The sequence below is a fragment of the Aegilops tauschii genome, chromosome 6, assembly GCF_002575655.3.
Source record: "Aegilops tauschii subsp. strangulata cultivar AL8/78 chromosome 6, Aet v6.0, whole genome shotgun sequence".
NCBI lineage: Eukaryota > Viridiplantae > Streptophyta > Magnoliopsida > Poales > Poaceae > Aegilops > Aegilops tauschii.
Window position 1 is genome coordinate 375,247,279 of NC_053040.3, and position 19,793 is coordinate 375,267,071.

At 50.3% G+C, this 19,793-nt stretch overlaps 1 protein-coding gene and 1 pseudogene across 1 annotated transcript; one reads left to right on the forward strand and one right to left on the reverse strand.

The window, feature by feature from the left end:
- Nucleotides 1-266: 266 nt before the first annotated feature.
- LOC109741498 (polyubiquitin-like) lies at nt 267-3,107 on the reverse strand (annotated as a pseudogene).
- A 13,132-nt stretch (nt 3,108-16,239) lies between these two features.
- LOC109741492 (probable xyloglucan endotransglucosylase/hydrolase protein 30) lies at nt 16,240-18,430 on the forward strand. The gene is made up of 4 exons (XM_020300583.4): nt 16,240-16,541; nt 16,652-16,752; nt 17,414-17,622; nt 17,709-18,430. Exons 1-4 carry the CDS (start codon nt 16,358-16,360, stop codon nt 18,244-18,246), a joined length of 1,032 nt encoding a protein of 343 aa, XP_020156172.1. The 5' UTR covers nt 16,240-16,357; the 3' UTR covers nt 18,247-18,430.
- The last annotated feature ends 1,363 nt before the right edge of the window (nt 18,431-19,793 follow it).

Genomic DNA, 19,793 nt, shown 5'->3' on the forward strand with positions numbered 1-19,793 from the left:
GCTGTCCAACGATAAGAATGCTCCACCAATAGGCTATCATAAACTAGAAGAACTACGATCAAACATAACGAGATCAACATAAAATGGCAGCTTTCCAGCGATAAGAATGCTCCGCCAAGACTATCGTAAACTACAAGTAGAAGAACTGATCAGAGAAGCAGCCATATTGCCTAAACCTCAGAAGTACTGCACTGCCCCAACAATCAATAGATAGAAAAGAAACACAATTCCAAATAACAGGAACATGTCGCAGAAATGGAATGGTGTACTATCAAATAACAGGAATACTCTGAATTATTGTAGAAACGTGTCACATACATAGAACGGTGCATCAAAACAGTACAGGAACGCATTGCTAATAAGTTCAAAATGGAACATCAAACAGTACTAGGGGTAAAAGGAGCAGACATCAAACTGCTTTAGTTAAAAGGCCACCACGGAGGTGCAGGACAAGATGAAGAGTGGATTCTTTTTGGATGTTATAATCTGCCAAGGTACGCCCATCCTCCAGCTGCTTCCCTGCAAAGATAAGCCTCTGCTGATCTGGAGGAATTCCCTCCTTGTCCTGGATCTTGGCCTTCACATTATCGATGGTGTCGGAGCTCTCCACCTCAAGAGCGATGGTCTTTCAAGTTAATGTCTTACAAAAATCTGCATGCCACCACGTAGGCAGAGGACCAAGTGAAGAGTAGACTCTTTCTGGATATTGTAATCAGCCAGTGTACGCCCATCCTCGAGCTGCTTTCCAGCAAAGATGAGCCTCTGCTGGTCAGGCGGGATACCCTCCTTATCCTGGATCTTGGCCTTCACATTATCAATGGTGCCAGAGCTCTCAACCTCTCAAGTGTAATGGTCTTCCCGGTTAGCGTCTTGACAAAGATCTGCACCCCACCTCGGAGGCGTAGGACCAGGTGAAGGGTAGACTCCTTCTGAATATTGTAATCAGCCAAAGTGTGCCCATCCTCGAGCTGCTTTCCGGCAAAGATGAGCCTCTGCTGGTCAGGCAGGATACCTTCCTTATCCTGGATCTTGGCCTTCACATTATCAATGGTGTCGGAGCTCTCCACTTCAAGAGTGATGGTCTTTCCAGTTAGCGTCTTGACAAATATCTGCATGCCACCACGGAGGCGGAGGACTAGGTGAAGGGTAGACTCCTTCTGAATGTTGTAATCAGCCAATGTGCGCCCATCCTCAAGCTGCTTGCCAGCAAAGATGAGCCTCTGTTGGTCTGGTGGGATGCCCTCCTTCTCCTGGATCTTTGCCTTGACATTGTCAATGGTGTCCGAACTCTCAACCTCTAGAGTTATGGTCTTCCCGGTAAGAGTTTTCACAAAGATCTGCATCCCACCTCTCAGGCGGAGAACAAGGTGGAGGGTAGACTCCTTTTGGATGTTGTAATCGGCCAATGTCCGGCCATCCTCTAGCTGCTTGCCAGCAAATATGAGCCTCTGTTGGTCCGGAGGAATGCCCTCCTTGTCCTGAATCTTGGCTTTAACATTGTCAATGGTATCTGAACTCTCGACCTCAAGAGTGATAGTCTTGCCTGTGAGGGTCTTGACAAAGATCTGCGTCTGTTTCACAAAAAATATGACTATGTCAACAAACAGAACTACATTTGAATTTGGATAGACCAGCGCAAAACATAGAGATCCATATGAAACGGAAAGCATGTGTACATGCAATGCAATTGTACCGCATAGCAAGTTGTATATACAGCCCAGAAATACTAAAGCAACTTCTTTCTACACTAGGAAATCTTCGAGACCAAACATAATTCACGAGGTCAATATCCACATCAAGAAGCAAAGGTCATTCTTGTTGTAGTAAAGAATGTCTACAGATAACGCATCTATAGCCAAAAGATTGTTTAAGCTGGATTTATTAACACCTGTAGTAGATTAGAATACTGCAACATCAACAGACTTCCGATCCCTCAACTAAAAACTTCATGTTTGCACAATGATAAATGCTAGATTGAGAAAAGACAAGCGCTGAATGCTATCTCATGGGTTATTGGGGACCAAATTAGTTTCAGGACAGGTTTTGCATCAACGAATGTTCTACTCCAAAATCCCAATCACATCGAACGCACAATATATGATCCAAAAAGAAACTCTACTCCACGGTTTATAAAATAAATAAATCAAACCCCTGACGGTGCAACGTACTACAAGTTCAGAAAAACAATAATGCGAACAGTCGTCAAACAACAATTAATCTGACTCATAATTCACAAAGCATAAATTAGATCACTAGAATCGTAAACATACAGATCAAAACTCTATTTTCACCGGCGAACCGACAATGGAAACTGAATATAACTTTGTAATCTCAAGGAACCAAACATTGCCATAAAATCAGAACGACGTCACTAGACCTAAACCACGGCCTCGAAGTCGCATCAGAGTGCACAATCAAATCACAAATGCCTCGACTATACAGACCCTATCGCAACCACCTTATGAACCGGAACCTAGTTTTCAGTCGAATCTCAGTACTGGGGACGGCGCGGGAAGCGGAACCAATACCTTGGCGGGGCGACGACTGCTGTCGACGACGGTGCGGCGAAATCGGGCGCGGGGAAACGACGACGAGTGGATCGGGGGAGAAGGGTTGTAGCGACGGGGATCTGCTTCTTCTGAAGCTGTGATTGCACTATTGGAGAGTTGCGGACGAACTATTTATGAGATGAGAGACCGTGCCTTTTTTTTGTTTTTGGAGTGCCTTGGTGGTTAAGGGTAGCCCGGGTTCGACCGCGTTTCCTACGGGCCGTGGTCGGCTTCTAGAACTATCGAGGCTGATCTGGTGGCAGAGACGGGCCTACTAACCGTACGCTGCGGCCCATGAAATGTTCCGCATCCAAAGCCGGCCCAAGCGGCTGCTGCTGCAGTCGGCCGACCTATTCCACCGATGTCGGCCCAGTGAAATAAAACGGCGCCCACCGGTGAACGCGAAGACCCCCACTTCCGTCGACGTCGAGCTCACGCACGCTGCCCGGTGGTCCACCGCTCAACCCCACCACCAATCCAATGCGCAGCCGCGGCCGCGGTCGTCGTGGGCACGAGGAGCTGTTGGCGGATGTGCCTTTCCTGCGTCGAAAATAGCATCCCTGAGAGCATCTCCAGCCGCGTCCCCAACAAGGCTCCCCAGGCGATTTTTCGGTCGCCGGCGTCAAAAACACGGCCCAGTCACGCCTCCAGGGGCCCTTTTTTCGTCGGCTCGGGCCGAAATTGGCGCCGGCGGACCCAACCCGAACCCGGCGCGCTGGGGGCGCTCGGGGGCGCCGGGCGAATCGTTTTTGGCGCGAAAGCGCCGCGGGCCAGCCGCGTCAGCGACACCGCCCGCCTCGTCTTCTCCCGACGCCTTGGTTTCCCGCGAGGAATCAATGGCAAGGCTGCCGCCGGTCAACTTTGCCATTGATTCCTCACGGGCGGCGCGTTCACGGGGCGGCGCGCCGACGCCTCCCCTCCCTCGGACGCGTACACACGGACGCGGCGCGGCTATATGGCCTCGCTCGCATGTGATGAGTGCCACCTCTCCCGAGCGCCGCCGCCGATCTCTTCTTCCCCAGCCCTCCCTCTCCCGAGCGCCGTCGCCGATCTCTTCTCCCCAGCCACTCCATCTCCCCGATGGCCGAGCATTTCCCCGAAGACGAGGCGGCGGCCAACGGCTTCGGCCGCCGTTCGCTCCGCGAACAGGAGTCCTGGCTCCTGTTCCAGGCGAACATCCCGGCGCCGCCGGACATGCGCGCCGGGCCGACGGGCTGGAGGCTCAGCAATGGGGGAGTGCCCATCCCCCGTTGCCCGACGCCGTGGCCAAACCATCCTACTTCACCGACGAGGTCGAGATCGTGCGCGCCTCCCTCACCGACGCCGAGCTCTCCCTCCCCCAGTATGCCGCCGACAACCACGCGGCTTGGGCGGCGTACTTCGAGCGCCAGCCGCAGCAGCGGCTGGCGTCCACCAACGGGGCGCCGGTGGTCGGCGGCGTGAAGAACAGCGAGGGGCGCCACCTGTGGTGGGGCGCCCCCGGCCGCACACTTGAGGGCGTGCTGACGCACCTCGAGGGCGGCAACAACCCGCCGTTGGCGTACCCCCCGACGAGGGCGGCCGCCCCGGCGCACCGCCGACGCGACGGGCAATGGGCGCCAAGGAGGTTCGGCGCGTCCTCCTCCTCCCACTCCTCCGGCACTCCGACGCTGCTCGGCATCAAGGCCGAGCCCGGCATCGTCATCAACGAGGGCGGCCGGCGCGCCTCCTCGTCGGCTCCTCCTCCGCGCTTCGTCAAGCCAAAGACGGAGCCGGGGGGCTCGCGCCGGTGAAGACGGAGCATGGCGAGGTCGAGCTCGACGACGACGCGGCCCTTGAACGAGCAGCGCCGCCGAGGCCGCGACGAAGGAGGAGTCGTCATCATCGACGACACGACGACGACGACGACGACGCGCCGCTGCCGCCACCAGCCGGGGAGGGGTCCAGCTGGGGCGCCCGAGTCAAGGAGGAGAAGGCCGATGATGGTGGTGACGACGGCGACTTCTCGGCCTTCAGCAAGTTTTTTTTATTAGTTTTTATATGTAATCGCGATTACTCGACTTAAATCCGCGAATATAAGCCCAAGTTTGCCGAAATTTGGCGTGTTTTAGCCGAATTTTGCGTAAATTTGCTACACAATTTTTTTTCCCGCGCCTGGGGCCAGCCCTGGGAGCGGCGGCTGGGGGCCAACTCGCCCCCAGCCTAATTTTTTCGCCGGGTCATCTTCAGGCGGCGATTTTAGGCGCCCCATGGAGGGCCAACGGCTGGAGATGCTCTCGACATGCAAGCGGGCGCGCACACACTACTGGATAAAAAACTGTTCGGTTTGGAGCCGTGACCACCGCAGCCTCGCACTGTGCCCGTTTCAGAAAACTCGCTGACCTCCTCCAGATCCATTGCATACGCAGTACAGTACATACATATCTTTGCCGCAACTAGCGGACGACGCCGATGATGTTGATAAGCCAGGCAGTTGCGTGCTTTCGACGTAAGTGGCATTCATGACAAAGCTGTCAAGGTCCAACTGCTTCTCCCGCCGCACTGTTACGGATGTCACGGGGGGCACAGCTACGGGAGAGTGGAACCCAGCCCACGCACAGTTGTTGATCCTATCTCGCCGAGAGTCGCCGGCTCCGGCCACCGGCCGGGCCAGCTGCGTCCTGCACTGCATGCGATCGATGCGTGCATGGACCACCTGGCCACTCGACCGGTCGGAATTAAGCGAGCCACGGTACGTTGAGCTTGCATGATTGGCAGAAGCTCCTCACGTCGCATGCAGCCAGTAACAGTGACACGCTAGCTGCTCCTATCGTGTCGTGCCGTGCGTGTCTGCATGCGCATCGTGTGACCACAGGACATGTTACGGATGGACGCTGGGGCGGGCACGCTTTTGTTAGGCAGATCAGATGGCTCCAGTCGCTCGTATAGATAACCAAGGGAGGAATGTTCAAAAAAATGTTTAAAAAAAGATAACCAAGGGAGGGAGCTCCACATGATATGTTTAATGGCGCCTTAATAGGGGGGTTAAGCGGCTCCGGCAAAGCACAGCACCACTGCTGCTGGACGCCTTCGACGGTGGGTCTGCCTCCACGTGATATTGCTCTCTAGCTTCGCTTTGTTGTGTGTGCCCAGCCTCAATAATCCAATTTCTGAAATCTTATCCGCTTATCCCTCACCCATGAGTGACCGGGTCGTGGACGTAGAAATGGAGTAATGGTGGGGAAATATTGCCGGGAAATTGTTTAGTGTGCCGCATATATCTTGGTCACATGGCAATTTTTCGATGTTGTTTCACTTTTCTAAGAAAGGTGTTTTCTACACATGCCAATTTGTTAAAGAAAAAAAATCTCCTGATCACATGGAAAATTCATTAAATAATCTCGTTCACAAAAATGGCAAATTTAGGTCTTTTTGTAATGTTCCCATGACAAGATTTTTTTAGGGATTTTGCTCCCTTATTCATTACAATTTTTGGAAATGCTTCTACTTTTGTCACATGGCAATTTTACATTTTGTTTATTTTTTTCATTTTTCAAAGAAAAGTCATTTTTTTGTACTTTTTTATGGCAAACATATTTTTAGGCAATGGCAAAATTATCGTACACACCATGGCAAACTTAATTAATATCACAACCACGGTGATTTTATTTGAACATACCATGGTAAATTATTTTAGACCATGGCAAATTTATGAAACAAACGATGGTAAAACAATTTTTGTACCATGGAAAGTTGTTTTTGAACATTCCATGGCAAAATTTGTTTAACATACCATGACTAATTATTTGGACCTACCATGGTAAATTATGTGACTATTTTACAATTTTCATTTTAATAATTTTTTGCCGTTATCTCATGAAAACATTTTTTTTGGGTGACTATGTGATGACAAGAAACAATGTTTTCAATTTTTGCAGTGCTCTTTGAGAAACAATTTTCCCTTTAAGTTGCCAAGTGAACATGACTATTTTTATAAATCTTAGCATGATTTTTAGTAATCATATTTTCTTTCTTTTTTGTAAAATTGCCGTGTGGTTTTCATGATGTGTATTTTTCTACATACATATTGGCAATTACTTGTTATATATCATCGGATTTTGTGTGTTATTATTTTGACATCTTTCTTCTAGTACTGACTATTTTTTATCTACATCCCGGCAAATCTTTTTTTAACCTTTTTAGGAAAAGTTTGTAAAGGGATTGATGATTGGGTAGGAAGTCACACCAAAATGCATGTCTGACCGTTGGTTGGTTCACGCTGGGAGGTTCTCAACCTCATCCAATGCACATGTGCTTAGATGAGATGCTAGGTATATTAAAAAAATTAGCAACTAAAATCCTTAATGCATAGGTGCTAACACTACTAGGAAAAGGCTAATTAGTGGCGCACCTGTTTTGGCCATTAATGACGCACTATAGGTGCACCACTATTAACACGCCACTAGTAACAAATACTAATGGCGCACCTCTGGTGCACCATTAGTATTGCAGGTAACAGTGACGCACCTTGTAGTGCGCCGTTACTATTGCTATAGGTGTGCCACTGGTAACTTTTTTAAAAAAAAAATTGATTTTTTTCTGAATTTTGAAGGTGGGAAAATAGTAGTGGCGCACCGTCTTACCCCCACCGTGCGCCATTGCTACTTTTGAATTTTGAATTTGGATCTGGATCGCGATTTTTTTGCCCTTTTTTTTGCTCTTTTTTTGCACGATATTTTTCCAAATTTTGTTCTCGGTTTTGGATCTTGTACGTTCTTTTGCCGGAGAGGAGTTCGCCGGAGAGGAGGGCCGAGGTCACCGGAGAGGAGGAGGTCACCGGAGAGGAGCTCGCCTACATCGCCGGAGAGGAGGAGGAGGTCGTCGGAGAGGAGTTCACCGGAGAGGAGGGAGGAGAAACCGTGAGGGGAGGGGAGGAGAGGAGGAGGAGGAGCTCACCGGAGAGGAGGGAGGAGGAGATCACCGGATAGGAGGGAGGAGGAGCTCACCGGAGAGGATGGAGGAGAAACCGTGAGGGGAGGGGAGGAGAGGAGGGAGGAGTAGGTCGTCGGAGAGGGGGGGGAGGAGAGGAGGGAGGAGTAGGTCGCCGGAGAGGGGGAGGGGGAGGAGGTCGCCGGAGAGGAGGAGGAGGAGGAGGAGGTCGTCGGAGAGGAGGAGGGGAGTATGGTGGAGGAGAGGAGGGGAGATGGAGTGGAGGAGAACAATGAAGAGGTAAGGAGGAGAGGACCCCGCCCAGCCATATATATGGCATAGTAATGGCGCACCGTAGGCAGGTGCGCCATTAGTAACTTTTTTTTAATTTTTTGATTTATTTTGAATTTTGAAGGCGGGAAGATAGTAATGGCGCACAGGTGCGTCATTACTAACTTTTTTTAATTTTTTTGATATAGTTTGAATTTTGAAGGCGGGAAGATAGTAATGGCGCACCACGGGCAGGTGCGCCATTACTGAGTTTGATTTTTTTTTGCCTCTCCAGATCTTGAAAGCCCCGTAACTTTTTTCTGTTAGGTTTTTGGGGATTTTGAAAATGTTCAACGGGGCTCCCCCTGTTGAAATCGGATGTAACTTTTCGAGTAGATGATTTTTCATATAAAATACTTTTTCATCGGAGTTCGTATGCAAAAATTATGCCCATTTTACAAATTCTCGAGAGATTTTGCAAAAAAGTCGAAAATTCATGTTTGTAAATTTTGCTAACAACTAGACCACATATCACATGGGAATCTTATTTTCTTTTATTTTTTTAACATTTCTATCATTTTCTTTTTTTTTAACTGAAAAGGCGGTCCACGGGGGAGGGGGTGCATTTGGTGAATTTTTTGTAAGGCTCAGACGTGTGATGTGTAAATGTTAGTAGTGGCGCACCAGGGGACAGTGCGCCATTACTAGTTAAAACTAGTAATGGCACACTGTCCCCTGGTGCGCCATTACTAGTTTCGAAAAAAATAAAAAAAATTGTTAGTATTGGCACACAGAGTGTGTGGTGCGCCATCGCACTGTCCTCTGACGCGCCATTATTAGTTTTGGAAAAAAATATTGTTAGTAGTGGCGCACCGTGTGTGTGGTGCGCCATTAGTGATATGGACACTAATAGCGTACCTACACATGGTGCGCCACTGCTATATAGCAGTGGCGCACCACATATGTGGTGCGCCATTAATGTCCATATTAGCTATAGCCAATTTCCTAGTAGTGTAAGTTTGTTGTTGCTAAGTGTCATTCATTTAATTGTTTAACAACTAAACTCTTTCATGCATAGGGCAAACTTCTTTCATATAAGTGTTTTGCATAGGTCCGCATGCTTGGCATTGGTTCTTTCTGGAATCATCAAACTCCTCTCTTTTTTCTTAACTACCTTGTCACATCAGATTTTTTTTGTCTACATTCTTGGAGCACTGGGAAGGGCCTCATAGCAAACCAAAACGTTCGCTTGATATCAACCCTCCCACAGGGAGCCAATCGTTCGCGTCAGCCTCCGCCATTGGCGGCTGGATATTAGCATCCTAGTTTTATACCTATGTACTCCCTCCGTTCCTAAATATAAGACTTGTTTGAGATTCTAATAAGGAGCTACATATGGAGTAAAATAAGTAAATCTACACTATAAAATATGTATATATAGATTCATATATAGTTGTATTGAAATATCTAAAAAGACTTATATTTAAAAACAGAGGGAGTATGTATCTTGACATGCTTGTAGTAATCGAAGATTTAAACAGGCGGGTCGTGGTAGTTTGAAGAAAGTTAGAAAAGTCTGGAAGATCATCTGTGACGAAGCATGTACGAAGTACACATACATATTTAAAGAAAGATAGGGACTGACAAGGATTAGTCAACAGGAAAAAAAATTAGGTCGGTCGGTTTTTTCTGGATCGTCTGTTGTAAAGCCACAACCAAATGCCTTCTTCCATCTCCTGCCCTCCCTTATTCATCGTCTTCCCTAAACTGTGCATGGCCATCGGTTGACCTCCGTCCACTGCAGCTGGCAGCACTCCCGTGCCAGCCTTGCGACCCCACCCTCCCCTTACTACCGCCCACCGTCGTGCCGATGCCACCTCCAACCATCCCTCTAAACATGTGCACCAACGGATTCTTTCTCGGCAAACCTGCACACAACCCCAGCCACGCCCATCGGGAGAATATCCCTTGATACCAACTCTCATATGCTTGCATATGCTCTCATTTTTTTAAATACGTATGTGAATAGTTACTTTTTTGCCTTTGTCTTTTTGTAACACTATTTATGCTAGATTTATCTTTTTTGTTACTCAATGCGTCTTTTGAAATTGCATTTTTTTAGAGGCTGTAGACATATGCATTGTAAACATTCGTAGATACAGTCAGAAAATTTTAAGACATTTATATTTGTTTTTGGACGCCGATAACGCCCACACGTGTGGCATACTAGACATCCGTTCCCACACCGTGTGTGGCGTGAGCTGGAGGCAGCCAACACGGGTTGTGTTTGGGCGAACATTAGAATTGCCCACACGCGTGGGCGAACATTAGAATGGCCCACATGTGTGGGCACAACTACTTTATGCCACACACCCAACAAGTACTACTCATCTCAACCCCGCGCGTGTGGCAAGAAGCAAAAATACCCACCCGTCCTGGCGTAGCTACGTTACGTACACGCGGGATGACGATTTAGTTGCCATCCGGGATGGCAGCTGTAGTTATCCGGGATGGCAAATGTAGTTGTAAAATCATGGCAACTCTATCTGTTTTGATTAACTATAGTTGCCATGTCTAATTTATGTTAGTTGCCGCGTGTAATCAAACCATAGCTGCCGTGTGTGATTAACTACTTGCCACATATGATGAAGCAGTAGTTGCCATGCATGTTTATCTGGTTGCCACGTACGCGCAACTGCAATTGCCGTCTAGCAAACGAATCATAGTTTCCATGTGTGTTTACCTCGTTGCCACGTACGCGTAACTGCAGTTGCCATCCAACAACGTACGAGTGTCGTGTGGGCGAAAAGCAGTTCGCCCACACGCGCGTGGACTAGGTGTTGGCTGTGTGGGCAGAAACTAGTTCGCCCACACAGCGCAGCTGCAAACTGCGCGCTGCGGGGCGTGTGGGCGAACTCTCCAACGCCCACACACCAGCTCCGTCCTACGTGGCACGCAAAATCTGTCTCAATGTGTCAAGATTCGTGCAAACTCGACTGGACTGTGATCCACGTGTGTATGCGAGTTGCAAAACTGCCACACGTGTGGGCGTTAGTATCTTCGTTTTTTTTAAGTAGGATAATGGAAGCATTTAAGGGATGGTATCACCGTCAGCTCATTGTCGACTATTGCTCATTTTTGGATGGGGCTCATTTAAGGGTTGGCCTCGGGCATCATTACTCTCTCCTCGGTGTTGCGCCATGTCGTTTGCTTTCTTCCCCCACGGATTCAACATACCCAAAATCAAAAATTGCACAACTTACATTAGGTGATTCGAGAAAGAAAAGAATGTGCGGTAGCTAAACAATTTGGTTATCGAGTCTCATGCGAGGGCGTCAAGTCATGCCTGCTACCGACATGTGCTGCACGGTGGCTCTCGTGGAGGTCTCATGTCTAGCCTGCTGCTGCTGGATCGAAGGTGGTGCGGCAGTGGCGAGAGGCAGGCGGTATGAGACGTCTGTCTTCTGGTGTCTTCTCCAAAGGTATCCGGTTATTGAGGTGTTGATAATCGGATAAGGGATGATGGTACATACGGTTTCAACTGTTGGAGTTGTGTCGAATATAGTGTACAAGGTAGGTTACAGTTGGACTATGAGTTGTATTGAGTTTACATAGGATGTGGAGTCGTGTCCAATTAGGACAGTTGTATCCTAGACCTCTCATATATAGTGAGGGTAGACACACGATGTAACCTATGGCAACATAATAGCACCGGAACGCAGGGGAAGCCGGCGGCATGTGCCGGTGTCCAGGGCGATCGGGTGCGGTATTGTAGCGGTGTCATGGGGAGGAGCGCCCATAGTCAGACCCTCGGGATGTAGCCATATCGGTAAACCTTGTTAACAAATCTCGGTATCGTGCTCGTGTGATTGCTTGATCCTCGGATGATCGACGGAGTGCCTCGGATTTATTCTAACAAGTGGTATCAGAGCAAGGTTGTTCGAAGGTCGTTGGTGTTGATCTAGAGGAAGCGAAGCCGAGAGATCGCAGTTGTGGAGTTGAAACCGATTAGGTCGGAACGGTGGCAACGAGATCTATTCGGAAGCGGCGTAATAGCAATCGGAGCAGCAGGCGAGCACGGTTCTCAGCGGACGCGTGGGGCGGCAGCTGCAGGCCAAGCGGTGCGGTGGAGGGCTGTCCTAGCTAGGCTGGACGAGACCGCAAGTTGCGTGGCACGAGGCAGCTGCTGGCTGCGGTGCAGCGGGCGTTCCCCAACCGTTTGTGTGTACGTGCAGGTATGGATCTATACGTGAATAGTGCTGCTGAGTATACAAGGCATGAGATTTGTTTTGGACCAAAAGATAAGGGACCGAGTCCCTGGAGGCAGCACCCCATCTGTGTGACACGGAGGCAGGCAGATCAGATCGGCAAAGGAAAATATCCATCGGAAAGTAGAGGCAGTGACAAGGCAATACCTAACTTTGGAAAAGTTGAGCCAAGGGAGCTGCCCATCCCGTGGACCAGGAGGTCTTGTTTGGCTGGAGTTGTGCACGGAAGTACTTGTACTTCGGCGTCGCGGGGATAGCTCATGTATTTTTCACACAGTCAGTCATACGAAGAACCATGGCGTCAACGGGTACCAGTTTGAGGTGGAGAAGTTCACGGAACTGAAAACCTTGGGTTATGGCAGACAAGGGTGAAAGATTTGTTGGCACAACAGCGATGCTTGAAGGCGTTGCGGGAAGTCATGTCAGATGTGATGGATGGAAATTCATGGAAAACGATTTGGAAGCCTTGAGCGTGTCATACAGTCGGATAAGTTCGGCTGGGTCAGACTTGGACAGTCCGACGGATCGACGTGAGTCGGTTGGTACAGAAGACGGTGCGGGATCGACAACGAAGACATAGGAGCGTGATGCTGATGGTGACCGACTTCTGGGCGTGGAAACACGTGGCACGGGCCTGAGTGCTTGTGTGGCTTCGACAAGACTATGGTGCGAGATTGATTCAAGGTGGTGTATACACGGAGCTTGAAGTCGATGAGGCGCAGGGTGGACTGATCATCTACCATGGAGTCATGTTGAAGGTGGAGCTGGATTGAGGGGCTACGGCGTAAGTCGACTGAGAGTCGAAGCCTATTCAGCGAGGGAAAAAGCGAGTGACACGCAATTCGGACTGGAGCTCAGTGGTTTGATGGAAGCGTGAAACTCATCATCGGTCGGTGATGATCGGTGGTACTCTGCAGTGGGGGTTGAGTGGTGTGGGTGCGCGGCCTTTGAGACTCGACCGGGACAGCGGAGGCTCGACGCAATAATAACGGCGAGGCGTGCGGTACGCACGGGACATGGAGACGGGTCAGGGCTCTGGTGGTCATACATGTGGTGAGACAACTGCGAATTTGACTCGGGATGACTACAAGCAATGGTGAAATTCCTTCAAGTTTCACACAGGCGGTCAAGGAAGAGCGGTGATGTTCAGTTCAGGTAACTCTTATGTGTGACACCCAATATGTGAGTTGCTCACTTTCACGCAGGTCAGTGATCGGTGTGTGATGGCAGGGACGGATACTCTGGAAGTTGCGAGCACAAACTAGAGTAATGAGGAACTTAAATTTGCTTGAGCGTTGACTGTGGTCAAGAAAAGAAGGGACTACAAGTTGTAGGTGGAGTCATATGGAGTCTTTGGAGTAGCAGCGGTACTCATGGGATAAACTCAAGTCCAATGTACATGGAAGTTTGACGCATTGACGAATTCAAGGTGGTGGAGAATATTCGCCAAGGTGGAGTTTGTTGGAGTTGTGTCGAATATAGTGTACAAGGTAGGTTACAGTTGGACTATGAGTTGTATTGTGTTTACATAGGATGTGGAGTCGTGTCCAATTAGGACACTTGTATCCTAGGCCTCTCATATATAGTGGGGGTAGACACACGATGTAACCTATGGCAACATAATAGCATCGGAACGCAGGGGAAGCCGGCGGCATGTGCCGGTGTCCAGGGTGATCGGGTGCGGTATTGTAGCGGTGTCATGGGGAGGAGCGCCCATAGTCAGGCCCCGAGGATGTAGCCATATCGGTGAACCTCATTAACAAATCTCGGTGTCGTGCTCGTGTGATTGCTTGATCCTCGGATGATCGACAGAGTGCCTCGGATTTATTCTAACATCAACGACGACTTTATGCACTCTAGTGAAAACACATGATCTCTGATTAGGCTATGTCGAGGCGCGCGCGCGTCATGTGCTGTCGTTGGTGGATTGAAGCTTTGCTTCGGAATGAGAATCCGAAGTTTAACCTTGTGCTGGACTTGCCATCAGCGGCGTACGTGCGACGATTTATTTTTGAAGGCGTATCCTAGGAGTTGTGTATTTTTCATTTTAATTTCAGCTTGTATTATAGGATTATTAGTGACTATATGATGGAGTTAGTGTCTCCAGGCATGCATGCGGCCTCGAGTTTTCTTTTCGCTTTTTCTCTAGGTCGATGTTGTTCAGCTGCTGGATTTTGCAACCGTGTGCATGGACTGACGGAGAGGACGGGGTTACCCTACTTTTGGAAGAAAAGCTAAACAATTTGGTGATAGTTGCAACTCTCATCTCCTCTACTGGTAACCTGTCTTCTATGCCAATAAATTCCGTCGACCAATATACGAAATCAAAGTATCAAACCATGCATGGTGCGCGTTCATCGCTATACAGAGCCCTGCAATTCCGGCAGCGTCTTGGGCCAGACACCCATTACTAGTCGTGCGCACGAGAGGCTGCAGGCTAAAACAAAAAACCGCACCCATACATAGACAAACCTCCCCGTAATCCATGCCAGATGCCACGCCCGTGAACGGAACCAAAACCAGCCTGTGCTGTTCCCATTGACCACTCAGGCTAGCCATAGTGGGGGTAACATAAATAGTATCATGCACTTGGGACTTGCAAACATGCTTATGTGACAGGCAATTAAAGAAGAGAGAGATGGTTATAGTAACATAGGTAGATACCGTAACATAATAAATATGATGCTACTATGTGTCAGGCATGGCAATAAATAAGACCACTTATGATATTAATCTATGATACTATGCACTACAGAGATAGTAACATAGACTAGTAACATATGCATGTTACATGTTACTAGTCTAAGTTACTCCCCACTATGATCAGCCTCAGCAGTGCGTGCGTGCATCCGTCGGTACGCGTGCGTTCAGACGCCCGGACACAGCGCAAGAGCAGGACACGGCCTCGACGATCTCATCCATTTTCACGGGCAAAAGGAGGCGGGAGCGCGCGCGGCGCCGCAAGCGGCTGCCGGATCGATGAATCGGCCAGCGGGAGCGACCGGAGAGGCGGGGGGTCCGGACGCGGGCGCTACTGTAGATGTCGAGTCTGCGTGCGTGCGTGCGGGTGCGCCTTCGTTTGGAGACGGCGCACATGAGAAAGAGGACCTCTGTCTGTCGGGGACGAGCATTGGTCATGTCGTGTGCTGCTCCTCGGCGGCCATTTTTAATTGGGCCTCCGGCGGCGTTGGATACTCTGCATATTTTAATGCTCCATGATTTATTATTACTTGATTGGCTGCCATGGGCTGAGCCATGTTGTCCAAGCCTATCCCACTGAGCACATGCCCAGTCCATGCATGCATACGGCTGTTGGCAGCTGTGGAGCGGATCAGACCGGCCCCGGGTATATACACATCTCGCAACGGTTGCGCCGGGAACTAGTGATTTCGGGCACTTAAATGTGCACAGTCTAAAAGCTTTGCCCGTCACGACGGAGCAGCGGCGTGCTACAGGACGCAACCGAACAAACCGGTCAGAAAGGAGAGAGCGGTCGTGGTTGTTGCACAGCTGGTGCCTCGCTGGACACGCAGCGCGGCAGGTGGATGACAGCACGCCGACCAGTCCTACTCGGAGGTCGGAGCAGAGGCATCGGTCAAATCTGGACGACGCGGTCGTTGGCTCAACCGCTCCCTTCACGCCACCTCCACTGCGTGCACGTAGCAACTCCCGCGAGAAAATCCCATCAGTAACGGCGGCGATCCGCCATTAATCCCCACAGTAACACGCCAAATTCTCCGAGGGGCGAGCACCCATTTTCTCCCGATCCCGAGCTAATCTACGCAAGCACGCCACATGACCGTCCGTAACCTCCCGGCTCCAAACGTTCGTCCTACGTACCCTCGCGAATAATCATCATATTTCAACTGCTGCTCGGCTGCTCCGGTCCATTGCTTTGCTTGGGCAGCAGCGGAACTGACACTGTGCGTGCATAGTGGCGTGATCGCCCTGCATGAGGCGAGGCAGGACAGGGCAGGGCGAGGCGGACACGCCAATTAGGGCCATGCCAAGCCAAGCCCCCATCCATCACCACCAGCAAAGCTTAGCTGGTGTTACCCACCACCATCCCTTTTCCTGTTCAGCTCATAAACTCCTCCTCTCTCGCCCGCTCCCTCCCTCCTCTTTTTTTGCCTAAGCATATAGGGCCACGGCGGTGGGTCCGTTTTTCCGGCACGAGACGACGGCCCTACGCGTCACGGAACGGGCCAGCTCAGCGCGCGCGGTGCGACCCAGCTAAAGTGGTACCGCGTATATAACCGGCGGGCGAAAGGTCATTAGGCAGAACCCGGGGAGCGCGTGAGGTTTTGGTTCTTGAATCTTGAGAGGCGAAAGAGAAAGAAAGGAAGAGAGAGCGACGCCTTGAGAGCACCAGACTGCGCAGCAATGGCGATGAAGGCGAGGTTGTTGGCGGCGGCGGCGACGTGCGTCTGCCTGGCGGCGGCGGCCTCCGCCTTCGACGTGCCGACCGTGGCCTTCGAGGAAGGGTTCTCGCCGCTGTTCGGGGACGGCAACCTTGTCCGCGCGCGGGATGACAGGGCCGCCCGCCTCTTGCTCGATCGCCGCTCCGGTAACCCATCGGTCACTTGCTTTTGCAGTTTTGCTTACCTGAAACCCTTCCTTTTGTTTCACTCTGTTCTTCCTGTTCTTATGTCGCGGCGCTTGTTCGATCACATGCAGGTTCGGGATTCATCTCCTCGGATTACTACCTGCACGGCTTCTTCAGCGCGTCCATCAAGCTGCCCAGGGACTACACGGCCGGCGTCGTCGTCGCCTTCTACGTGAGTGCTTCAATCCCGCTCCGATTAATTACTTCGTGAGCGTTTCCTGTCCAAGTTAATTAAGCAGCGGTTTCAGCTTACTAGCTTATTACCATCCTTTAATGTTAAATCCACGGCGTTGTTTCCAACCGTTGGGTCTCTGTTTCGTCAATCGTCACATGGCGTGTCAGCTAGTAGCTGAGATTTACTACCTGCCGCTGCTCATCTTAAAGAGGAAAAACCATGGCAAGTTGCACACCCATGCCCTCTGGCTGTGGTGGCGCAGAGTAGGCAGGCAGGCAGGCAACAGGGCGTGCCACATGGGCTTGTTCGTTTTCGGGCCTTCACGGCCACAAAAGGCTGCGCCGCCTGTTCGCCCGGAATAAATGTTGCCATTCATCCCTGTCACGCGCTCTCGTCCGCCCGCATTCATCAGCCTCACCAACGCAAAAACAAAACAAAGTTATTTCTAATACGTCAGAGTATACGAGGGAGAACGAGTCAATAGTACTAGTAACAGTACGTTTTTTGTGCACAAGAACGCCGTGGTAGAAAATAACGTACGTACATAGTACTTATTTGGTATGGATTCTAACAAACACGTGACAGTTCTAAAGATAGTACCGCTGTGTATGTATAACAAACTTAATAATGGTGGTATTTTGTTCTTGTGGCGTTGCAGCTGTCGAACGGGGACGTGTACGAGAAGACGCACGACGAGCTGGACTTCGAGTTCCTGGGCAGCCGGTGGGGCGGGCAGTGGCGGGTGCAGACCAACGTCTACGGCAACGGCAGCACCAGCCGCGGCCGGGAGGAGCGCTACCTCCTCCCCTTCGACCCCACCCTCGAGGCCCACCGCTACTCCATCCTCTGGGCCCCCACCCACATCATGTACGCATCACCCCTCTCCCACTGCCACTGCCACTGCACGTAGTAGAATACAAAGTGACTGACGATGTGCGCGCGCGTACGTGCAGATTCTACGTGGACGACACGCCGATCCGCGAGGTGGTCCGGCACCCCGGCATGGGCGGGGACTTCCCGGCCAAGCCCATGGCGGTGTACGCCACCATCTGGGACGGCTCCGCCTGGGCCACGGAGGGCGGCAAGTACAAGGTCAACTACAAGTACGCGCCCTTCGCCTCCGACTTCTCCGACCTCTCCCTCCGAGGATGCCGCGTCGCCGACCCGGCGGCGCTGAGCAGCGACGCCGCCGGCGGGTGCGACCTCCTGGGGCTCATGACGGCCGACTACGCGGTCATGACCCCGCAGAAGCGCGCCGCCATGCGCGCGTTCCGGGCGCGCCAGATGACCTACACGGTCTGCTACGACGCGGCGCGGTACGCGGCCGGCCCGTTCCCGGAGTGCGACAACTCGGACGAGGAGAGGGGCACGTTCTGGGCGTGGGGCGAGTCCAAGACCGTGGTCATGAAGACGCGCGGCCGCGGGCGCCGCGGCCGGGGGAGCAGGACCGGCGCCGGAGCAAGGGGACGCGCCGGCGCGGCGAGCAGCTGAGCTCTTACTTGACAGGACACTAATGGCTATGGATTTCATTGATTTTTGGGCGGCGTTATATGATTTCGGTGTCTCTGTATAGGTTGGTCGTAGGGATTAGTAGCTCATTGTTTTTTACTGCTAGGAGTATTACTATTCTTTGATTCGTTGGATGGCAGCTAATAATATGATCAGATTATTACTATGGCTACTTTCGGTTTTTTTTCTTCAAAAGCACCATTTTCAGCAAGATTTTGTTCCAGTGCTCGACAAAATAACAACTTCACAATACCCTATAGCCTATTATACAGCTTAATCAAATCATCTCGCCCCCTATACCTATGGAAGGTACCCGACATTTCAAAGCATGTCGAGTAATATTAATCACGGGATTTCGAGGCCTGTGTAGCTGGTGCTTGGACGATCACGGACAGCACGGTGACAACCCGGAGATGTTTGGTGTTTTGCGCTAGCTTTATTCGCCCGTTCAATTCATGCAGAGCACAGTGTGTCCCGCTCCTACTGTTACTACTAGCAACTAGGGGTTGGATTGTCCTCTGCCTCCTGTATCCGAGAGATTCGTCACGACAAGGGCTACTTTGAATCAAACGAGCACTGTAGGATTTTTGAGGATTGAAATACTTAGTTTTTTTTACATTGGTCCTTTGATTCATAGGATTGGATCCTATAGAAATATTTTCTATGAAATCTTTTGTACTCCTACATTTCATACGAAATCTAACGTCCACTTCAACCTCCTTTCACAATTCATTTATTTTCCGGTGGCATCAAAACTTCTTGCTAACCTTATAGGATTTCCAGTCAAAAAGAAAAAACCTTATAGGATTAAAATGGACATGTCATTCCAACTCTTTAATTTTTTTATTCCTGCGTTTTCAAAATCCTTCGAATCAAAGAGGCCCTAAAAATGAGGGACCAGATGTTCTCTCGTGTGAACACTTTGTTCACGCAGAGAGAACTGACCTGACAAACCTCCCATAGGAATGGGAATCGCTTGACTTGCACGAACGCTTGGTTCGCGCAGGGAGGACCAACCTAACGAACGTCCCATAGAACTAGGAGTAGGGCACGCTGGTGCCCCAAGCGTACTTCTCGATGAACCACCAAAGTTAAGGATACTTGCACGAACTCTTGGTTCGCTCTGGGAGGACTGACCTGACGAACGTCCCATAGAACTAGGAGTAGGGCACGCTGGTGCCCCAAGCGTACTTCTCGATGAACCACCAAAGTTAAGGATCTAAAATGGGCCACAAACAGGCTCAACTTAAGCAGTATCAGCCCTTCAAGCTAGGATTTACAACTAAAATGAAAATAGCTAAAAAAAACATACAAAAAAGTCGCCACGAACCAGATGCTTGTAACAAAAAGTGGCAACACAAGTTAACTTTAGATGTCAGTGGAACACATCTTAAGTTTACATCACGAAAATAATTTGAAATGACCGTGTCAACAAAATATTTAGTTTCCATGGCAAAAATGTGTTCAAATTGCATGTTGTACGATGACTATTATTCAAAACAAGTTGCCATGACAAATAAAACTGCCAT

Coding starts and splice junctions, on each gene's coding strand:
- LOC109741492 (XM_020300583.4), top strand. CDS start 16,358: ATGGCGATGAAGGCGAGGTTGTTGGCGGCGGCGGCGACGTGCGTCTGC. Junction 16,542..16,651: donor CTTGCTCGATCGCCGCTCCG/GTAACCCATCGG, acceptor GATCACATGCAG/GTTCGGGATTCATCTCCTCG. Junction 16,753..17,413: donor GCGTCGTCGTCGCCTTCTAC/GTGAGTGCTTCA, acceptor GTGGCGTTGCAG/CTGTCGAACGGGGACGTGTA.